This window comes from Eucalyptus grandis, chromosome 5, assembly GCF_016545825.1.
Source record: "Eucalyptus grandis isolate ANBG69807.140 chromosome 5, ASM1654582v1, whole genome shotgun sequence".
Classification (NCBI taxonomy): Eukaryota; Viridiplantae; Streptophyta; class Magnoliopsida; order Myrtales; family Myrtaceae; genus Eucalyptus; species Eucalyptus grandis.
In genome coordinates this window covers 15,397,726-15,418,139 of record NC_052616.1, presented here as the reverse complement: position 1 = coordinate 15,418,139, position 20,414 = coordinate 15,397,726, and the positions used below count along the sequence as shown (strand labels likewise).

Here is a 20,414-nt window from a genome sequence, read left to right as displayed (position 1 = left end):
ATCATCAAGAGTTAGCAAATACAAACTTTGGAGAAGAGTAATTTGGTATCGTTTCTAATACTCCCCCTTCTTTGAATTCACTTTTGACATATTCCCCCTATTGACAGGGAGCATCACAACTCAAGAACCAAACTCAATGGTTAGGCAAATCAATATTGGCCAAGCTAGTACGTGGAAATGACCCACATCAAATTCACCGGGCTTCGTGTAAAAAGACGTGTCATCTAGGAGCTAATTCAAAGAATAATTGACCTAATGAAGCAATGGACATAGGACTTCGTGTCCCCCTCTCACTTCAGGTTCACCCAATCATCTGCAAACCAGTGAAGGGTAAAGTTGTATCGCTTCTAGTTAATTCGACTCTTGAAAGAGTTCATGACTAACACATTCCCTCTTGTTTGTTGCAGGATTACCTGACTGTCAAAAACAAAAATCACAAATCAATGAGGCATGACAAACTCTCCCAAGCAAAATGGCGTCTCAAGTATTGCCAAAGCAAATGACAGAGTTCCTTCAGCCTCAACTCACATTTGATTTTGGCGACTAATTAATCTACATGTACATCTTCTCTTGCGAGGGCAAAGCAGAGACGCCCGATCAGATCCCCAACCCGGCTGATCCTTCATGTGTCATATCCCTAAATCAATAGGAATAACTATCGACACCCATTTGCAAATAACCCTTTTGATGTTCAAAATTTAACATACTTGGAAACACCATTATGTTATCTCCCAAAGTTGTCAATAGGGTCTTTTTTTTAGTCAAAACCATTCACTTGTTTTGAAGAGTTCAAACTCCATCATATTCAAAATGTTGCATGTCATTTCCAGATGAATTCTACATGATGGTTTTGTCTGTCTAAATCACTGATTCCACTGAGAATTATTAGAATAGACAGCTAAGTGAAGAATACAAGATTAATTGAGCATGCTGGGTGAGGCACGTCAGGATGATGAAAGGCAAGCCATATCCTACACACAGTTCCCTCCATCTATACACTTGTGAGATGAGTGCAGAAGATTCCATGACTACAGGGTAAAGAGTTCTCTCGCGAATGGTACGATAACCAAAGCAGTGAGAGGCATTTCATTGCTCACCCCATTAAGCCCCATACACTGGTGAAGCTTCTCTCATATCCCCGTCAAAGAACCACCCCACACTGGGGCAAGTCAAAAGCAAGTCAGCATCATAGGGTGAGAAGAGAGATGGAAATTTTCTTGCTCGCACTTGCATCAATCTTTGGGTGTCTTTATTGCATATGAACACTCGCGTTAATTTAAGTGCCCTAGAATGACAAAGAGCAATTCTTTCTTTACGCACTTGTATCTATTGTACAACTCAATTGAGTCTGTAAATTCACCCACATGGAGGCAAAACAGAAGTTATTGCCATTTAAGCAGCATAGCCCGGAGCGCCTACTGAAGATGAAGACTCAAGAGTCTAATAACGGTGCTTCGATTGAACTTGTCAAGATCAGCTCTCAAGCAACAAGAATGAAAAAAAAAAAACATGGGCATAAAAAAGCAGTGTACCTGGTAAAAGCAAGGTCAATGCCCATAAATGAAGAACTTGGATAAAAATAAGGGCATGAAAAAAGCAGTGTACCTGGTAAAAGCAAGGTCAATGCCCATAAATGAAGAACTTGGATAAAAATATGGGCATGAAAAAAGCAGTGTGCCTGGTAAAAGCAAGGCCAATGCCCCCCAGTCAAAAATGCAGCCAAGAAAATGTTGCTGTTGTGGTCCATAGAACCTCCATTTGACAGTGAGAAGAAAGACTAGTGACAAATGCCAAGGCAATCACCAGCTCTACCTTTTTACACATGAATCAAGCCTACGTTGCATCCCATTGTAAAAGTCTCTTCAGACTAGGGGCACTTCATTAACGTAGGATTTCATATGTGCATAAGCATCGCTCGAAGAAGTACGAGCAAGACTATTCTATCTCTTTTCGCAGGACTCTTGACTTGTAAACCCGGAGATGATCGTGCAACATTTTCGTCCATCAGCTTCAACCTTGATGGTCCCCTTTGATGAGCCACTGACCAAGACTTCATCACAGTTTCAACAAAGTCCTCTCACATTGGTAAAGTCGTACCGTTTGCGAGAATACTCGGACCCCTGTTGACATGATGACAAAGTGAGATAGTGTGGTCCTTATAAATCCCGCATCAATGGTCGGGATAGCCTTTTCCATGAGAGTGAGCGGAAAGTCCTTTCGGCATCGAAAGTCCCTCATCCGGCATGCTCGAAGCATCTATATTCCGAATAAATGTTGTCTTTCAAAATCTTCCTTAGTGGAATTCGAATGATGCAGAACTGACAAAATTATCATGCATGAATCTCATTTGAACTCATGAATTTACAGCATATACAATTATGTGTGCATATTGTGCTAATAACAGACATACTCTTAGAGATCAGAGATATTGCCAGGTAAGCATAACTCTGTCCCCATTTGTCTTAAAGTACCTATCACTGTCCAGGTACTCTCTTCTTGACACTCGACCTATTCGAATTGTCTCTTGAGTTTCGATGCTTGCAACTGTCTTAGCAACCCATTGTCTTTGAGTATCGGCTACCGTCTGGATACTCCTTTTTCCTGACACTCGACCTATTCGAGTTGTCCTCAGAGTATTGATACTTGTGACTGACCAAGTATCCCTTTATCGTCGAATACCTACTGCTGCCTAGGTATCCCTGCTGTCTTTGAGTACTGGTCACCGTTCGGATACTCCATTTTCCTAACACTCGACCTATTTGAGTTGTCCTCAAAGTATTGATACTTGTGACTGACCAAGTATCCCTTTACTGTTAAATACCTACTGCTGTCTAGGTATCCCTGTTGTCTTTGAGTATCGGTCACCGTTCGGATACTCTCTTTTTCTGACACTCGACCTGTCCGAGTTGTCCCCAGAGTATTGATACTTGTGACTGACCAAGTATCTCTTGGAATACCTACTGCTGTCTAGGTATCCCCATATCGTCAAAGTACTCACTGTTGTCCAGGTACTTCCTTTTCATGACACTCAACTTGCCCGAGTTGTCCCCAAATAATAGCAGTTGTTCAAGCATTCCACTGCTTTGTGTGCCTGCGCCTACCCAGGTATGCTTTCTTACACTTGGACCAACTGAGTAGTCCCAGGTTGTATCATTAAATACTTGTGTTCATCCAAGTATTCCAGTACTTTGTACACCTGTGGCTATCTAGGTGTTCCACCCCTTTTAAGTGCCTGCGGCCATCCAGGTAAGCCTTGTGCTACACTCAAATTTATGTTACCAGGAGGTGAGAGACCTTCACGAATATCCCAGGTACGTCCTCGATATTCCCTTTTACCAGGAGGTGAGAGACCTTCACGAATATCTTAGGTACGCCCTCGATATTCCCAATTACCAGGAGGTGAGAGACCTTCATGAATATCTAAGGTACGTCCTCGATATCCCAATTACCAGGAGGTGAGAGACCTTCATGAATATCCAAGGTACGTCCTTGATATTCCCAATTACCAGGAGGTGAGAGACCTTCACGAATATCTCAGGTACGCCCTCGATATTCCCAATTACCAGGAGGTGAGAGACCTTCATAAATATCCAAGGTACATCCTCGATATTTCAACTACCAGGAGGTGAGAGATCTTCACGAATATTCTAGGTACGTCCTCAATATTCCCAATTACCAGGAGGCGAGAAACCTTCACGAATATCTCAGGTACGCCCTCGATATTCCCAACTACCAGGAGGTGAGAGACCTTCACGAATATCCCAGGTACGTCCTCAATATTCCCAATTACCAGGAGGCGAGAAACCTTCACAAATATCTCAGGTACGCCCTCGATATTCCCATTTACCAGGAGGTGAGAGACCTTCACGAATATCTCAGGTACGTCCTCAATATTCCCCTTTACCAGGAGGTGAGAGACCTTCATGAATATGCGAGGCACGTCCTCAATATTCCCAATTACCAGGAGGTGAGAGACCTTCATGAATATCCAAGGTACGTCCTCGATATTCCCAATTACCAGGAGGTGAGAAACCTTCATGAATATCTAAGACCCATCCTCGATATTCCAAATACCAAGAGGTGGGACACCTTCACAAATATCCAAGGTATGTCCATGATATTTCCAATTATCAAGTACCCATCCGATGCTTGTGAATGACCAAGTATCCCCTAGGAATTTATACTTGTGATCATCCAAGTACCCCTTCAGTACTTATGGTCAGCCAAAAGCCCCTTTTTAATGCCGGCAAAGGCCTAAATATCCTCCAGGTTAGTACTTGTGAATATCCAGGTACTCATTGATAAAACTGTGAACGTCCTGTATCTTCCAAAATCGATGCCCGAGAAAGGTCGGCGCATCCTCCCGAGAAAGGTCGGGTTCCAACCGGTGTCTTCGAAGAAAGTCGACACCCCATGAATCGATGCCCCGAGAAAGGTCGGCGCATCTCCCGAGAAAGGTCGGGTTTTAACCGGTGTCTTCGATAGAAGTCGACACCCAACAAATCGATGCCCCGATAAAGATCGGCGCATCTCCCGAGAAAGGTCGGGTACCAACCGATGTCCTTGATACAAATCAGGCACCCACAAATGAGATGCCCTGAGAAAGGTCGGTGCATCTCCCGTCAAGGCGACCGAAGAAAGGTTCGGGTCCTAGACAAATCATGGGTTGTTTTAACAGGCGACCGAAGAATGGTTTGGGTCCTGGAGAAGCAACTTCCCGTCACGGCGACCGAAGAATGGTTCGGGTCCTAGAAGAGCAGTCTCCCGTCACGGCGACCGAAGAATGGTTCGGGTCCGAGACAAACCACTGATTACTCCAACAGGCAACCGAAGAATGGTTCGGGTCCTGGGAAAGCAATCTCCTCATGCAGTAGGTAAGATGACGCCTAGATACTTGCCAAAACTCGGGGTTCACACCCTATCTCACTCACTCCCGGTAAGTAACTACAGGTATCTTCTTATCTGTCTTAGCATATGTAATGTTATCTTGCTCATTTTCTGCATAGGACAATAGGTGCCAAATAAAATATAATCTATTGCATATGTATAGACAAAATTTAGGTATCGGGTTTGTCTTTGAATGCAACCTCTCGCGAACTCACCTTCAAAGAGGGGCAGACATTGTTGACACCTAAAATTTTGATTAGGTTTAATTAGGTCTTAATTTCTTTTATTTTTTAGATAATAAATAACAAATAACAAAAGCAACAAAAAATAGTAAAAACAAAAGAAGAGAAAACAAAACAGCAGCCCCCCTTTCTTCACGTGGGCTCGTGCGGCTTGGCCCCACCCCCTTTCCTTCTTCTTCTTTCCTCTTCTTCTTCCTCGCTCCATCTTTCTCCGCCTCTGTAGTTCACGCGCGGTGGCCGGCGACGCGCGCGAAGGACGGCCTACGGCCGAGGGGAGTAGGCCGACGTCAACCGGAGAGGATAAGATCAGGCGCCATTAATGCTGAGCGAGCTTCGCTGGAAAGCTCGATGGGACACCGGTTCAGCCGAGCAGAACCGGTGGGCAAGCCGGAGGCCGGCGATCGAGCCCCTCCGTCGACCGGAGTTCCTTCGCCTATAAATAGGTGGCCGCAAGCATCGTCGGAGGGCGTGGCGAGCTCGGAAATCCTTCACTGAGAGACATCGGGAAGGGTTGAAGGGCGTGCGCAGAGAGAGCTCGGGTCGCGAGCTTAGCCCACCTTCCACCGAGACTTCGGGAAGGCGGGGCGAGTGACTTCAAGAAGGTCGATCCGGCCGGTGGAGGCTCGGATCTGGCCTGAGTGAGGAGGAATCAAGGCCGAGGAGGGTCCGGCCAAGATCTACGCAGTAGATCTGGTTTTTTTTGCTGCTGTTGTTGCCGCCGGACGCCGTGCCGCAGCCGTTCGCCTCAGTCCCGACGCCGTTGCTTCGACGGCTTGTTGTCGTGCCCCACCCGCGGCCGTTGCCGTGATCGGTCCGCCGACGCCGCGCCGGATCGGGAAACCGAGTTGCCCACCACCACCATCCGGACGTCATCGCCACGAAAGGTAGTGCTACCGCCACCGCCGCCGTTGCCGTCGCCATAGTTTCCCCCTCCGCAGTCCAACCCTCGTCACTACTGTCGCCGTTGCCACCGCCGTCGCCGTCGCCGTCGTCCCCGCTGTTGTGCCTCGGCGCCGCGATTTGGGAACCTTAGGGTTCCCGATTTTCCGGGTCGCAACCCCGGGTTGTCGGGTCGGACCCGGATCGGGAACCGGGTAGGGATTCCGCAAATTGCGGGCGCGGCGGAAGACCGGGTCGCGATTCGGGTCGGACCCGGGTAGGGTTTCGCTAGGAACCCGGGTCGTCGGGCCGGGCCGGGCGTCCCCAAACGCTCGGCCACGGCGTCGTTTTAAAAAAAAAAAAAAAAAGAAAAGATGAAAAATCCGAGTCGGGCCGCAACGCGGGCCCGTCCACATTGGGTCTCCGACCGGGTCGGTTTTATTTTATTATTTTAATATAAAATAATAAATATTTTATTTTCAAAAAAATCAAAAAGTGTTTTATTTTCAAAAAATATTAAAAAAATGTTTTAATTTCCAGAAAATCGAAAAATATTAAAAATTATTAAAAAAATATTTTATTTTCCGAAAAATCAAAAAAATCAAAAAAATTTCATATTTTCCAAAAAATGCCAAAAATCCAAAAAAAGCCAAAAATTCATGAAAAAACCAAAAATTCAGAAAAAGCCAAAAAAGACTTGTATTTTTCCAAAAATACCAAAAATCTCTTTTATGTCCAAAAATGAGAAAAAGACTCAAAAATGTTTTTCCTCCAAAAAATGCATGGAAAATCCCTCAAAAATCCAAAAAGCCTTAGGGTTTAAACAAGATTAGGTACCGAAAGGGCATTAGTGATTAACTAGTGTAATCAAGTCCTCGATCCTAATTTCTCTGGTTGCGCAGGAGCAAGTATTTCTCCCGATACTTCGCTTGGGTTTCTAATCGACCCACCCCAAACCGATTAGTGGCGACTCCATTTTAAAAATTGATTTATAGGTTAAAACTCAAACTATTAAAGTCGTGAATTGGTGGACTTGGGAGAGTCCGGGCTTAACTAATTTCAGCCGAACCATTACCCGATTGCGGGCGCCGAAAAAAAAGAGAGGTCGCGACACTTGCTCAACGAGAAAAGTGGCTGCTAACTGTTCTTTTGGTTTTCCTAATATGGAGGATAACCTACTTATCCTATATTCACTCTCATTTGACTCGTTAAATAGAATCTTATTCATAAAAAAATATGAAGTGTCTGGTTAGACATGGTATCGTCAAACATTTCCCAAAGTTAATCATGGATAATGAAGTTTCGTAGTTCAAAATTCAGGTAGTTACATATCAAAGTGCAAGTAGAATTAAGACAAGACTAATTTGACAATAAAATGTCAATCCAACATAAAGCAATAAGCATCGTCCATAGATGGGATACTTTTTTCTTTTCTTGCCATTTAATGTACGAGATCCCTTACTTTCTTGGATTCTTGAATAGATTCCATCTTTCGTCAAAAAAGAAGAAGAAAAGAATAGATTCCATCTATTGACAAACAAGTAAGGAACTATCTCAACATGTATATATATATATATATATATATATATATATATATATATATATATCCCATTATCCCTCCTATAGATTTGTTGTACCCAAAATTATATTAGAGAGGAGAGATAAAATCCAAACTAAGAAAAAACATGGCATTTGGCTCCATTTTAGATCTTTGGAAAAAGTGGAATATCCGAGGTTTTGTCATACTAAGCCTCTCGCCTCAGGTATTTCTCATTCTATTTGCACCCATAAGAAAAAAAATAGCGAATGATCGCATTGTTTTCCTCTTGTGGTTGGCCTATTTGATGGCTGACTGGGTAGCTGCATTTGGGATTGGGCTCATCTCTCACAACCAAGTTAATTTGTCTGCTAGTGCAACTGACGTTGATGGAGCACTTCAAGCATTTTGGGCCTCATTTCTCTTACTACATCTTGGTGGTCCAGACACCATCACCGCCTTCTCTCTAGAGGACAGCTCACTTTGGCAACGACATATGCTCAGTCTCATATTCCAAGTCGGTGCTGCTATCTATGTGTTTGTGCAGATATTTCCCATCAACAAGTCACAGGCGATCCCCATGATATTGGTGTTTCTTTCTAGGGTCACAAAACATGCGGAGAGGTTACGAGCACTTAATCTCTCGAGCCTCCCAAGCCTTAGGGAATCAATGCTCTCAGGCCTCCGGCTTGGAAAAACGATAATCTCACAAGGTGCAAATGAGAAATTAATTGAAGAAGTCAATGCTCCAGGGGATGGATACTCTGATGGAGAAGAAGCAAAGCTTCTTGAGAGTACCATGGTGAAGCATGCTTACTATTTTTTTCAAATCTTTAATGTCTTCATTGGGAACCTTATATTCAAACGCGAGGAACGCAAAATAAGCCGAGAGTATTTTTGCAAAGTTTCTGCAATAGATGCACTAAGGGTGATATCAATTGAACTCAATTTCATGTACGAGGTGCTCTATACAAAAGCTTTGGCAATACATTCCAGGTGGAGCTACATTTTCCGCTTCATAAACTTCACTAGCATTGTGTTGGCTTTCATTTTATTCAATCGCTTGCAGAAGGATGGGCTCTTTGAACTAGATGTCGAAATTACTTATTCCCTTCTTTTTGGAGGAATTGCTCTTGATGTGATAGCTCTGTTCATGCTTATTTTCTCTGATTGGACTGTTGCCAGAATCAAGTGGTATACCACAGGATCATCTAAACTAGATTCATTTCTCCACAAGTTGGTATCTAGCACGGATGAGCTGAGGGAGCCCCGCTTCGTTGTAGGTGAAGCAGAGCATAATAGCAATGTTATTTACATGGTCTTGAATACACCATTAATATTTCGAAGGTGGTCGGAATCCATCTCTGCTTGCAACCTTTTTTCCGAGACTTTGAAGGAGAGTCCGACAAGGATGTATAAGCATGATCGTCCCAGGGGCATCACCACTTTTTCTAATATCTGCAAATTTCCATTTTGTGTGGCTAAAAAGATCATCTCTTGTCTCCAAGAAGCTGGTGAGAAAATTATAAGAGGCTGTGGTCCAAGGGAAAGACTAATGATTGCGAATACGAAGTACGTGTCAAAGAATCCCTTTATTAAGAAACTATGGATTTATATCTTTAAGGAGCTCAAACGCAAATCCAAGAATGCAAATGATCTGGCAGAGGTGAGGGAAATATTTGAGGCTCGAGGTAACCTATTTCTCAAAAGTAAGCCGGTGGGGATCGAATGCGGCCATCTTTTATTGTATGTCACCGAGGTTAATTATGACGCTAGTATAATAATGTGGCATCTTGCTATTGAAATGTGGTACAACAATGAAAAATCCACAGGCGAAAACGATGAAAGGGAATTCAGTAAGATCCTCTCCGACTACATGATGTATCTTTGCCTTAATCAGCCCAATGTGACGTTTGCTGTGGAGGGGATTGCCCAAATGACATCAGCGGAGACGGTGCGCGAGCTATGGGGCCATGCTGATGGTGCGACCAAGGATGTGAAGGGGCTGTGCAAGATATTGTCAGGTATTTTCGAACCGACATCCCTGCTCCGTGGACTAGGGATTTTGGCCCTAAAGTTGGGTAGCCTCCAGGATTTGAAGTGGAGGGTGATGAGCGGAGTGTGGGTTGAGATGCTGTCATATGCAGCAAGTCATATAAGGAGAGGCACATGTGAAGGTGCTAAGCAAAGGTGGAGAGCTTCTAACCTTTGTCTGGCTATTAATGGCTCATTTCGGCTGTCTATATATACCTGAATGGGGCATGCACTATGAACCCTTAGGGGAATGGACCAATTTGTCTAACTTCTAAACGCATTTGCATTTCAGTACGTCACTGTTGATTCAATAACTAATATTTCGTGTATGTTTATGTGTATAATGATGCTAATGTTTGTAGTATATTATGATAGCTATAGAATAATTATTACAAGATATAGTATTATGTTTAATTTCATGATTTATGCTTCCATGTAATTGCCATGCTAATTAATTAATAAATGGCCTGTGCGAATGCCATGGATATTGCTCAACGGAGGAAGATCGCATCAAGATATCGAAGCGAAGCAGAGAAGCGATGTCGGGTCAGAATATGATAGAATAAATTATCTTAATAGATATGCCAAAGGCAATTAAGAGGAAGATGATAGAATAGTGGAAGCACAACTCTTCTAATTTGATTTTAACTGGTGCAATTTCAATCATTACTAATATCTTTCGGTTGTTACCAAAGAACCTAGCTTCACTCTCATTTCCATTCTAAGTATCTGGTTTTTATCAACAACTAGATCATTCAATTTTTATTATACAACCAGTTAATTGATTTCTCCTAAGGTGCAATGTTAAAGCTTCCTTTACATGATTAAAATCTTATGACCCTAAATAAAGTTTATCAGTTCACCATGGCAAAGCTAGAAACCATAAAGGATCAATTTACCACAAAGTTACGTAATTAAAAGTCGAAATTGAGGTAACATTCTTGCTCATTGTCGCCACAACTTGACTTCCCACTTGTGAAAGATGAAAGTTCAGTTCATGCTCCAAGTGCCACGAGATGACATTAACTCATTAGAATACCAACTCCACATGCATCTTTAACTGCTCCATAAGGATTTTCCGACACAACCTCCTTAACCGTAAATAAAGTAAAACCATTGTTGCATCCATATTTATCAGGAGATCGAATACATACCTTGTTAATTTTAGCAGTTACAGCAATCATTGGTTCTATAGGCTCTACCTCGCTACAAGCACCATCCGTGTCGATTACTTTGCTAGTACTCGTACTCGCTACCTCAGGAGTTTCTGGTTGCAACTCCACCTCAAGCTGAACACCGTCCAGATCCGTATTAACACTGCCACAAACAATTCTTGTGGCATCCTAGAATTTCATGACAACCTCTAGATGTGCTATGAGCCATGGATAGGTGATAGAAGTACCATCAAGTTATGTTGTAGCCATTTGATCCATGATTTGCAATAAGTTTAAGGCCAAGCTTTTAATTGATAATTACTTGATGGGAAAATTTTATTATTGGCCATGTGATTTATAAGTTAGAGTTTATTGATTTATGATTTCAAGTTTTATGGCCAAGTGAATAAGTGTAATTAGGTATTTATAAAAGTGAGATTTAGAGTAGATTATTAAAAGAGGAAGTGGGCCAAAATTCTTAGGCCAAGACCAGCCCACAAGAGCCCCACCGTTCGGCCATTAGGGCCTAGCCCGTGAAGCCCAAAAGGAAGGAGGCTGCCGTCGACCATGGGAAGAGAGGAATGGAGGGAGAGGACCAGCCCAAAGGAAGACCCATCAACCTGCATGCAAATCCCCAAGTGGCAAGAGAAGCTTACCAAGTGTTTTTCTCTTAGAGCCAAGTGGCATTAGCCATGCAAAATCAAATGATTGCAAATCATTGAGGGGAAAGGAAAGAGAAGGGGCGGATTGAGAGAGAGGGTTACCGAGAGAGAGAGAGAGAGTGAAATCGAGAGAGGGAGAGCGAGTGTGCGAGAGAAGAGGAGGAAGAAGGAGGCCCGTTGCTGCCGATCGTCTGCCTAGTCGCCGCCGTCGAGTCCGCTTTACCCCGCCGTTTATTTGCTGTGTTTTGCTTGGATTAGAGGCAAGTATAGTCCATTGATCTACCCTTTGCTTGTTGTGTTTGGTGTGTGATGAATGGTGAATTTCGGATGTGGATGAAGTGTGAAATTTCGAAGTTATAAGAGTTGTGTTCTAGCCTAGTATTCTGTTTCTGGGAAAAACAGTCCAACCTTTAGTGTTTTCGTGAGTTGCATGCAATGTTCTAGTTGAAATATGACTTCGACTTCCTGATGAAAGTTGTAGAGGACTTCTTGATGATTAACATACTAAAAATTGAGAGGAAACGAACAAGTATAGGTCGGCGAAACCATTTTTCTTTGAAGAAGCTAGATCTAGAAACTGTTATGTTGATCTGTTGTGATTCCGTGGATTTTGTGAAATCATCCAGTCCGAATTTGATCTTGTGTTCTTTATAAGAGTTGTAGAAAACGTCTTGAGGAGTAACATAATAAAATTTGAGAATGAACGGACAATTATTGGTCAGTGAAATGATTTTCTTGGAAATGGTTAGATCTGGAAATCGTCACTGAGGATTATGAAAAGTATGACGACTATAGCTTTTGATCTATCACGAATATGACTTCTATTTCTTCACGAAACTTTTATCTCTATGTCTCAAATATAACATTTTAAAATCTCAGAATTTTCGGAGTTCATTTAAGGGCTTAATCGAAATTATTTCCCAAACTGTGCAAAAGTGGTACTGGAAATTCTGTTGTTGTGATGTATGGACTGATGCGATTGATGTGGAACTTTCTTGACATAGTGTTCTTAATGAAATATCTTCATCTGGATATTTTTTACACCGTGTTAAATTTTCAGAATTTATTGAGATCATTTACTAATTTGTCCGGAATTTTTATTAAAGAAGTGCATTATGCTTTATCCGAAATTTGCTGTATTTTCAAGAATAAATGGACTGCTTTACGAAATATGATGTCTTGAGTGGTTATATATATGCTGCATATATGGTGATGTTTGGCATATCATGTGACATCAAAAGATAGTTTAGACCTTTGATATTGTTGCATCAAATGCCATGATGAAAACTAGACATATACAAAATTATATATTGTGATAATAACGAGATCGTCGGAGGTGTGAGCCGACGATGCCTCGGGAGTTTTGAGATGCTCGGAGGTTTGTGCCAGAGGTCCTCGAGAGTTTCGGGATGCCCGGAGGTTTGTGTCGGAAGCCTTGGAGGTTTATGCCGGGGATTTCTCGTGATGCTAGTTGGGATGCGAGATGCCCAGAGGTTTGTGCCGGATGCCCGGAGGTTTGTGCCGAAGGCTCCTCGCGATGCCAAGTTGGGTGCGAGCGATAAATTAAGGGATGCAAACATTGGTCCTTAGAAGAAAAATAATGAGATCCTTGTGAAAGATAAATACTGAAATTGAATCATGTGCATGGGTGTATGCATATGGCATGATGCATGATCTGCTTATGGAAGTAAATTGATGCTATTTGACATTGAGAATGCGATCATGAAGGCTTGAATGGATCTCATGGGGATGTATACATGATAGCATGGATGATATGAATCATGGTGATATATGCACGATGGCATGGTGAGATATGCATGATTGCATGGTGATATATGCACGACTGCATGGTGATGTATGCTTGATAGTATGGATGATATGTGCTTTACTCGTGATATCTTGATTGTCTTGCCTGATGCATTGTGTAGTTTGATGGATCTTTACTGTTAAGTGGTTGTACTCCTCCCTTTGGGGACCAATATTTCAGATTGAGCTATGCCTCTAGTACTTGTCACGCGTGGTATGTTTTATGGATTACCGTATGATGTCGAGGCTACGTTTTATGGATTACCGTCTGATGTCGAGGTCACGTGCACGGAGCACCCCGCTTCGGTGTTCATGGTTTGGTGTTCATCTGCTTCCGTGTTTTGGTCATGTACGACGTGGGCTTGCCTAATGGCCCTATAATATAAGAGTTTTTGTCTGTCCATGTTCGCTCAGATGGGAGGATGATGGGGATGCTGCCGCCGCCACCGGCCGATGCACCAGGATGGGTGTGATAGGAGCGTGTGACTGGTGGAGGTTGCCACCTTTTGGGATGGCCGACACTAGTTGATGGATAGACGTACATGTTTGATGTATAATCGGGTTCTTTTTAGTTTAGCCGAGCTTAGTTATAGTACTTATCATCTCCCTAACCCATACACAACCAAACAATACAATGCAATACACACCAATTACAAACTTTCATATATATAATATATATATTATATATATGAAAGTTTGTAATTGGTGTGTATTGCATTGTATTGTTTGGTTGTGTATGGATTATATATATGAAAGTTTGTAATTGGTGTGTATTGCATTGTATTGTTTGGTTGTGTATGGGTTAGGGAGATGATAAGTATGCTTCCGTTATATGATCTGTGTTGGGACCGATTGAGATAGTACGAACCCCTAGGATTTATGGACCCGCTGCAATAGAAATGGTATCAGAGTGGAATGTTAATAGGACAAGTGAAAAGGTAAGTAAGGTAAGCGCACTGTGGCGACCCTAGCAGATCGGGGGCCGTGTCGAGGGATGCCACACTCCTAGCTAGAAGTATTGGAGACTCATCAAGGGTAACTTCTCTGCTGTTAACAGATGAATTTATATCTGGACACCACAACCGATCGTCCCGCTCACCTTGTGTATAGCCATGGAATATGCACATTGTCCTCTAATTGAGCTTATCATCACTCACTCGAAAATAGACAACCAAACATTCTAATAATAGAATAACTAGCAATGTTACCTGACCACACTTCTTCTGGAGTTTGCCATTCATTAGCAGTTGATGGGGATCTATTCACCAGGTAGCTTATCGTACTAAGCACATCAACTAGGATTCTCCTAGCAATACCGGCATTAGAGATCATTTTTCAAGTCGTCTCTAGTAATATTTTGCTAATAAATTCTGCAAATTGTTGTGATCTACTGGCACTAGTGCGGTGTTTCACTATGCCCTCTTTCATGCAGAATTTATTTGCTAGCTCTAAGCGAACTCCATGCTATTGTCAGTCCACACATGTTTGATCGACTTACAGTCTTCGTCTCGATCAAAGCTCTCAACCATGTGATCCTGACACCAACATCAAACTTGTGCATTGGCACAAACACCCAGGTCTTCCTCGAGCAGTCAAAAGACTCTCGAACAGATGCATTCAATGTCTCCGCAGTGAAATTTTTCATTGTCTCACCTTGAAGTTTATACAGGCCTCTATGCTTGATTCCTTTAATTATCACCAAGGTACCTCGAACAATCTTCAGAACTCAACCTTTTGAAAAATACTTGCAATTAGCTGAATCTATGGCACTCAAGGAAATTAAGTTTTTTTTTTTTTTTTTTTCAATTCTAGAACGTGTTGTACTCCAATCAATGTCCTCACAATGTCATCATGCATTCTGATTTTAACATCACCAACACCCACAACATCGCACTCGGTGTTGTTCCTTAATTGGACTTTACCACTACCCGTGCACTGATAAATAATAAATCGGTTTTTATTTGGTGTGACATGAAAAGAACAATCAAAATCCATAATCCATCTATCAAACGATGAATCATTAGTGACAAACAAGACATAATCAACGTTATCTGCTACAGCTGCAACATTATATGCAGAATTAACTATAATTTCCTTATCCTTTTTATTCTTTAGCTTAAAACAGTCTCTTCTAAGATGCCCCCTTTTGCCACAACTCCAACAGACAATATCAACAGTCCTAGATTGACTATGTCTGTCCATATTAATACTACTCTTACCCACATGTGTTATAGATCTTCTTTTATTTTCACCTACTAAAGCAGATACAGGTTCGCGAGATTCTTTTCTACGAATATCCTCGCTCATAATCAAATCTCGAACTCCATCAAACGTCAAACTTGTTGACGTAGAGGAATTACTAACAACAGTAACAATAGTATTTCAACTATCAGGGAATGGGGATAACAGAATCAAAACACGTACCTCATCTTCAAAATCAATCTCAACTGAACTCAATTGACTAACAATTACATTAAATTCATTGATATGATCTACAACTGACGCACATTCGCTCATCTTCAAATTAAACAGACGTCGCATCAAATAGACCTTGTTGATCGTAGAGGGCTTCTCGTTATATCTGACAAGGCTTGCTTCAAATCAGCAGTGGTCTTCTCCTTCAGGATGTTAAATGCGACGTTACGAGCCAATATCAGCCGAATAACACCTATAGCTCGTCTATCCAGCAAATCCCAATCAGCTTGCTTCATCGTCTCTAGTTTCTCCTCAAATAAAAGCAAGTGCAGTTTCATCTGGTAAAGATAATTTTCAATCTGCATCTTCCAGAAACTAAAATCCTTCCCATCAAATTTGTTGATTCTCACTTTTACTTCTTCTGTTGCCATCGATTCGCTTCAACTTAGCCAAAGTCTGACTCTGATAACAATTGTTGTGAAAGGCGATTGATCGAACAATAATATAGACAGAAGAAGAAAATAAATCGGACACCGAATTTACGTGGTTCGGTCATAAAGACCTATGTCCACGGAGAGAGCAGCATCGAATTTCACTATAAATCAAGCGATACAAGGAGATTACACACTCAAGTCACTCAAACACTCTTTCGGTATTTCCCAAGTCTCAATTACACCCAATAACACATGCAATGTTTAGCCTCGAAATTTCTCAAGAAATAATCTCTCAATCTCACGAAGGAATTACACGCAAATCTTACCACAAGATTTAATTGGCTTCAACACTAAACTTACTTGGATTTAATTCACGAACAAAGAAAATCCCTCCCAAGCACTCGACGACAGGACGACGCTTCAAGATCAATTTTTCATGATCAACCTTTTTTCATCCATGGCCACAAGTCTATATATATATATATAGGATTCCGTTTCCTATCTTACCCGATTTTATCCAAAACATATCTCCGTATATTTTAAACAAAATCCAAGTCCAAGTCAAAGTTGAACTTTTCTATTTCAGCAGCCAAATTCTCCAATGCAGATTCAAACTTTGAGAAGTTGATCTTCGGATCTTCTTTGTTCAATTTCGAACGTCCGCAACATATCCAATTCGGAATATTCGTAATTTCACATTGGGCTCAAACTTGAGACATATTTTAACACGAATCATGTAATTTCTTGCAAGTTAAGAATATTGTGTGGGGACCGTCGCGGTCAACAATATTTTTTGAATTAATATCAACCAAAAATATTTTAATGTCAATTATATTAAGTATTTTTGTAATGACAATTGAAATGATATTAGCCCCTATTTATTTATTGGGTTTAAGTTGAAGAAGAAAAGGAAAAAATAAGAAGATGAAGTGGGCCCAAGATAAAGAAAAAGGTTGGGCTAAGGATCGTAGCCTTGCTTTTGGACAGCCAAATTTCGACACAAACTCGTTCACACAACGTGAAAAGGATTCATGATTATGAGCATATTCAAATTGAGTTTGATTGGATTAATCAATTCGTACACAAACAATAAAAATGCCTATATGTATCGATGTGATCCGGTTCGACACATTTAGGTTACAAATGTAGGCAATTAAAAATTGTTTAAAAATTTATAAATCTATTACATATTTACCAATTCCATCCCAAACTTTTTAATTTTATCAATTGAATCCTAAGGTTTTTTTTTTTTTTTTTAAGGATTTACCAATTAAGTCGATCTGACCAAATTTGATCGAATATCGCTTACGTGAATGCTTGTAGAATGGTCGACGATAACGTAGATATTTTTAGATAATATTTTAATAGTGATATTTTTAATAATATTTCTTTTTCCTTTCCTTTTTTTTTATCTCTTAATTCCCCTTCCATACCTAAAATGCTAAAATAACTAAAATATGTAATAAATATAAACACTAAACATATATTTATATATATTGAGGATTTATTATATAATAAAAAGGAACCAAATATATAAAACAAAGTAGGAATACATAAAACGAAACTGCTGTTATTTTTTTGTTATTTTGAATTTTCTTTTTATATTATAATTCAAATATTATTTTAATTTTATTAATTAAAGATGTTTTCGATTCGAGAAAAATACATTTTATATTATAGATATTAAAAATCATGTTCATCTTTATCCCATCTCTCTCATGATATATTTTTATCCGGGCTATATAATTTTTGTATCCGATTTTATCATGTCTTAAACAGGAACCAAACACCAGATATGATAGAATTTGTCATATCATAAATTTTATTCTGACCATCAAAGGTAGTCTCAATGGTTCATGAAATCGGCTCATAATCATTTTTGACTTTCTGGGAGTAGGGACTAACTTCCTCGATGCACCGCCTCGACTACAAAAAGCATCAGGTGATCAGTATCATATGTCCCTCGTCGACAGACGTGGTATGCATTTCTCAACTCGATTATACCGTCAGAGTATCTGATGACGTCCTGCGTGATGCTCCCTCGGATTGTCAACTGCCATTGCGTGGGAATGCTTCCAATATCATGCTGAATGGAAACCATCTTAGTAATTGTTTTGCATGAATTGGGTTCGGCAACGAAATATATTTCAATGAACGTCATTCTTCGGTTTTTATAAAGGGAGTTAGGTTCCGTGACAACTTGGAACAGAAATACCACAAGAAAATGGATTTTCTTATTGTGAACAAAATTGTACATACACAAAACGTTCCGGAATTTAACCGACAACAAAGCTTGGAAAATACAGCACTTCAATAGAATTGAACGTAAATGAACTATGTTGGAATTCAATCGACGACAAGCTTGAGAACGCAAATATTGGATGCTAGAATTTAATCATCAACATTATAATCAAGATAAAGATACATGTCAAACTATTATCGACGATGTGGATTTGGAAACTAGAGTCAAGAACCATGTTGGAATTTAATAGATGACACAAATCTGGAAAATATAAATTAGAGTGCAAGAAAGTAAAGATAACTAAAAGATAATGGATTTGTTGTTTGTGAGTGAGGACTCTCTAGTAGGTGAATGTTGGTATTTAAAGTGATTGTGCTATAACCATCTCGAAGTAGTTCTCTTGTAGTTGTAGCCATGTTCCCTCATCTCCGAAAATCTTATGGCCATGTTCTCACAATGTGATGAACTTGTTTTCCCGTAGTTTTTTTTTTCTTGGTAAAACTTGTGTTCCAGTAGTTACTCCCTTAAAATTGCGTTTTGGTTACTGCACGACTTCATTGACTCTGTTGCATCACTCACTTGTGATTTAAAATTTGAAAACTTATAACCTTATCCTGTTCTTCCTAATCGGTCATCCGTCGCCCCTTTTAATTGATATCCTTGTCTGCTATCGCTAGCCATAGGTCATCGTATATTGACATTGGTCGGTGGTCATTGATGTATAGTAATCCTTATGATTGTCGACAATGGATCACATGCTTAAAAATTTCATACGGTATTTACTTGAGTGCCACAAACTTGAAAAATTGATCACTTGAGTACCAATTACGATTTGCCTCATCAGAAAATTGGATTTGGACACCGGTTGTCCAACGTGACTTCGCTAGTGTCTGACGTAGACAATTTTTTTTTTTGAGTTTTTATTTTTATTTTTTGCTTTTATCTTCTTTAGGGCCAACTAAGGTCATTGATGACCCTCGTTGATTGCGAAATCCTCGCCTAGATTGGGCAAGGGCCACCTCGCCCTTGGCCACAAATGCCCTCAGGGCCCCAGGCCCTCGCTCACGGCTAATGGGGTCACGATGCCCTCACTCAAGGCCTTCGTGGCTAGATTTGAGTGTGGGTGTCACGGCCTCACCGACCACTAGTGACGCTACCCAAAGCTAGTGAGGCCATTGCGACCTTGCCGAATGCGGGCAAGGCCATGAGGGCCCTCACCTGCTTTAGGTGACGATGCTCACGGCTACCTAAAGCTGGCGAGGGCCCTTGCGGTCTCGCCAGTAGCCGACGAGGCCCCAATGACCTCGCTTAGGGCCTTTGTAGCTAAGGGCGAGGTGGCCCTTGCCTAGATTGAGAAAGGGTCACTAGTGACCTTCGTCGGCTCAAAAGAAAAAAAAGCACTCAAGTGAGTGAAAAAAAAAATTCAAAATTAAAAAAAAAATTCACGTTGAATGATTTATCAGAATTGGCACTCAAGTAATTAATTTTACTTTGATGTGGCACTCAAGTGAGCGAATATATATTCATACTCAAGTGCGCACCATATGAAACTTTTGGCACCCTTACGGTGACATCCTAATTTTCAACCCTGTTTTCGATGAAATGAAATGGGCTTTTCATCGATATGCCTATGACATTTTTATCTGAGTTGGCCACTCATGAGATAAATAATCTATCAGGTGAAGTTGTTAAGGGATCTAAACGCGACAGACTTGAGATTAGAAATCGACTGCTCGACCATGCTAATCTGCAATGGTCAATATGGCACCGTTAAAATCGACTAAAGACTGGAGATATGTCGATTCTACAGAGGCATGTCATTAAAGTGTGGGTGATTCCACCTAATTGCAAAATTCCCGTCGAATGACATTAAATCGATTCTTTTGTCGTTTCTGTACCCTGTGCTCATATTTGAAACATCGATATTTTCACGATAACCGAGAGTCGCCAATGTGTTGAATATGTACGATGTGACTAAAAAATAATCGACCACGGGTCAAATGCACTAAAAATTCCTAAAAGCTACCCAGTAGGTTAGGTCACGCTAAAATCGCATTCGGTTGAAATTAACCATGAAATTGAACTTAATTTCAGAAATTGAAAGTTATGTCATGTCACAATT

The 20,414-nt window shown here is 40.9% G+C and overlaps 1 protein-coding gene across 1 annotated transcript; it reads left to right on the top strand.

The window, feature by feature from the left end:
• Positions 1-7,852: 7,852 nt before the first annotated feature.
• LOC120293670 lies at positions 7,853-8,964 on the top strand. Its single transcript, XM_039313375.1, has 2 exons — positions 7,853-8,828; positions 8,942-8,964. The coding sequence occupies exons 1-2, from the start codon at positions 7,853-7,855 to the stop codon at positions 8,962-8,964; spliced, it is 999 nt and encodes a 332-aa protein (XP_039169309.1).
• Positions 8,965-20,414: the final 11,450 nt, after the last annotated feature.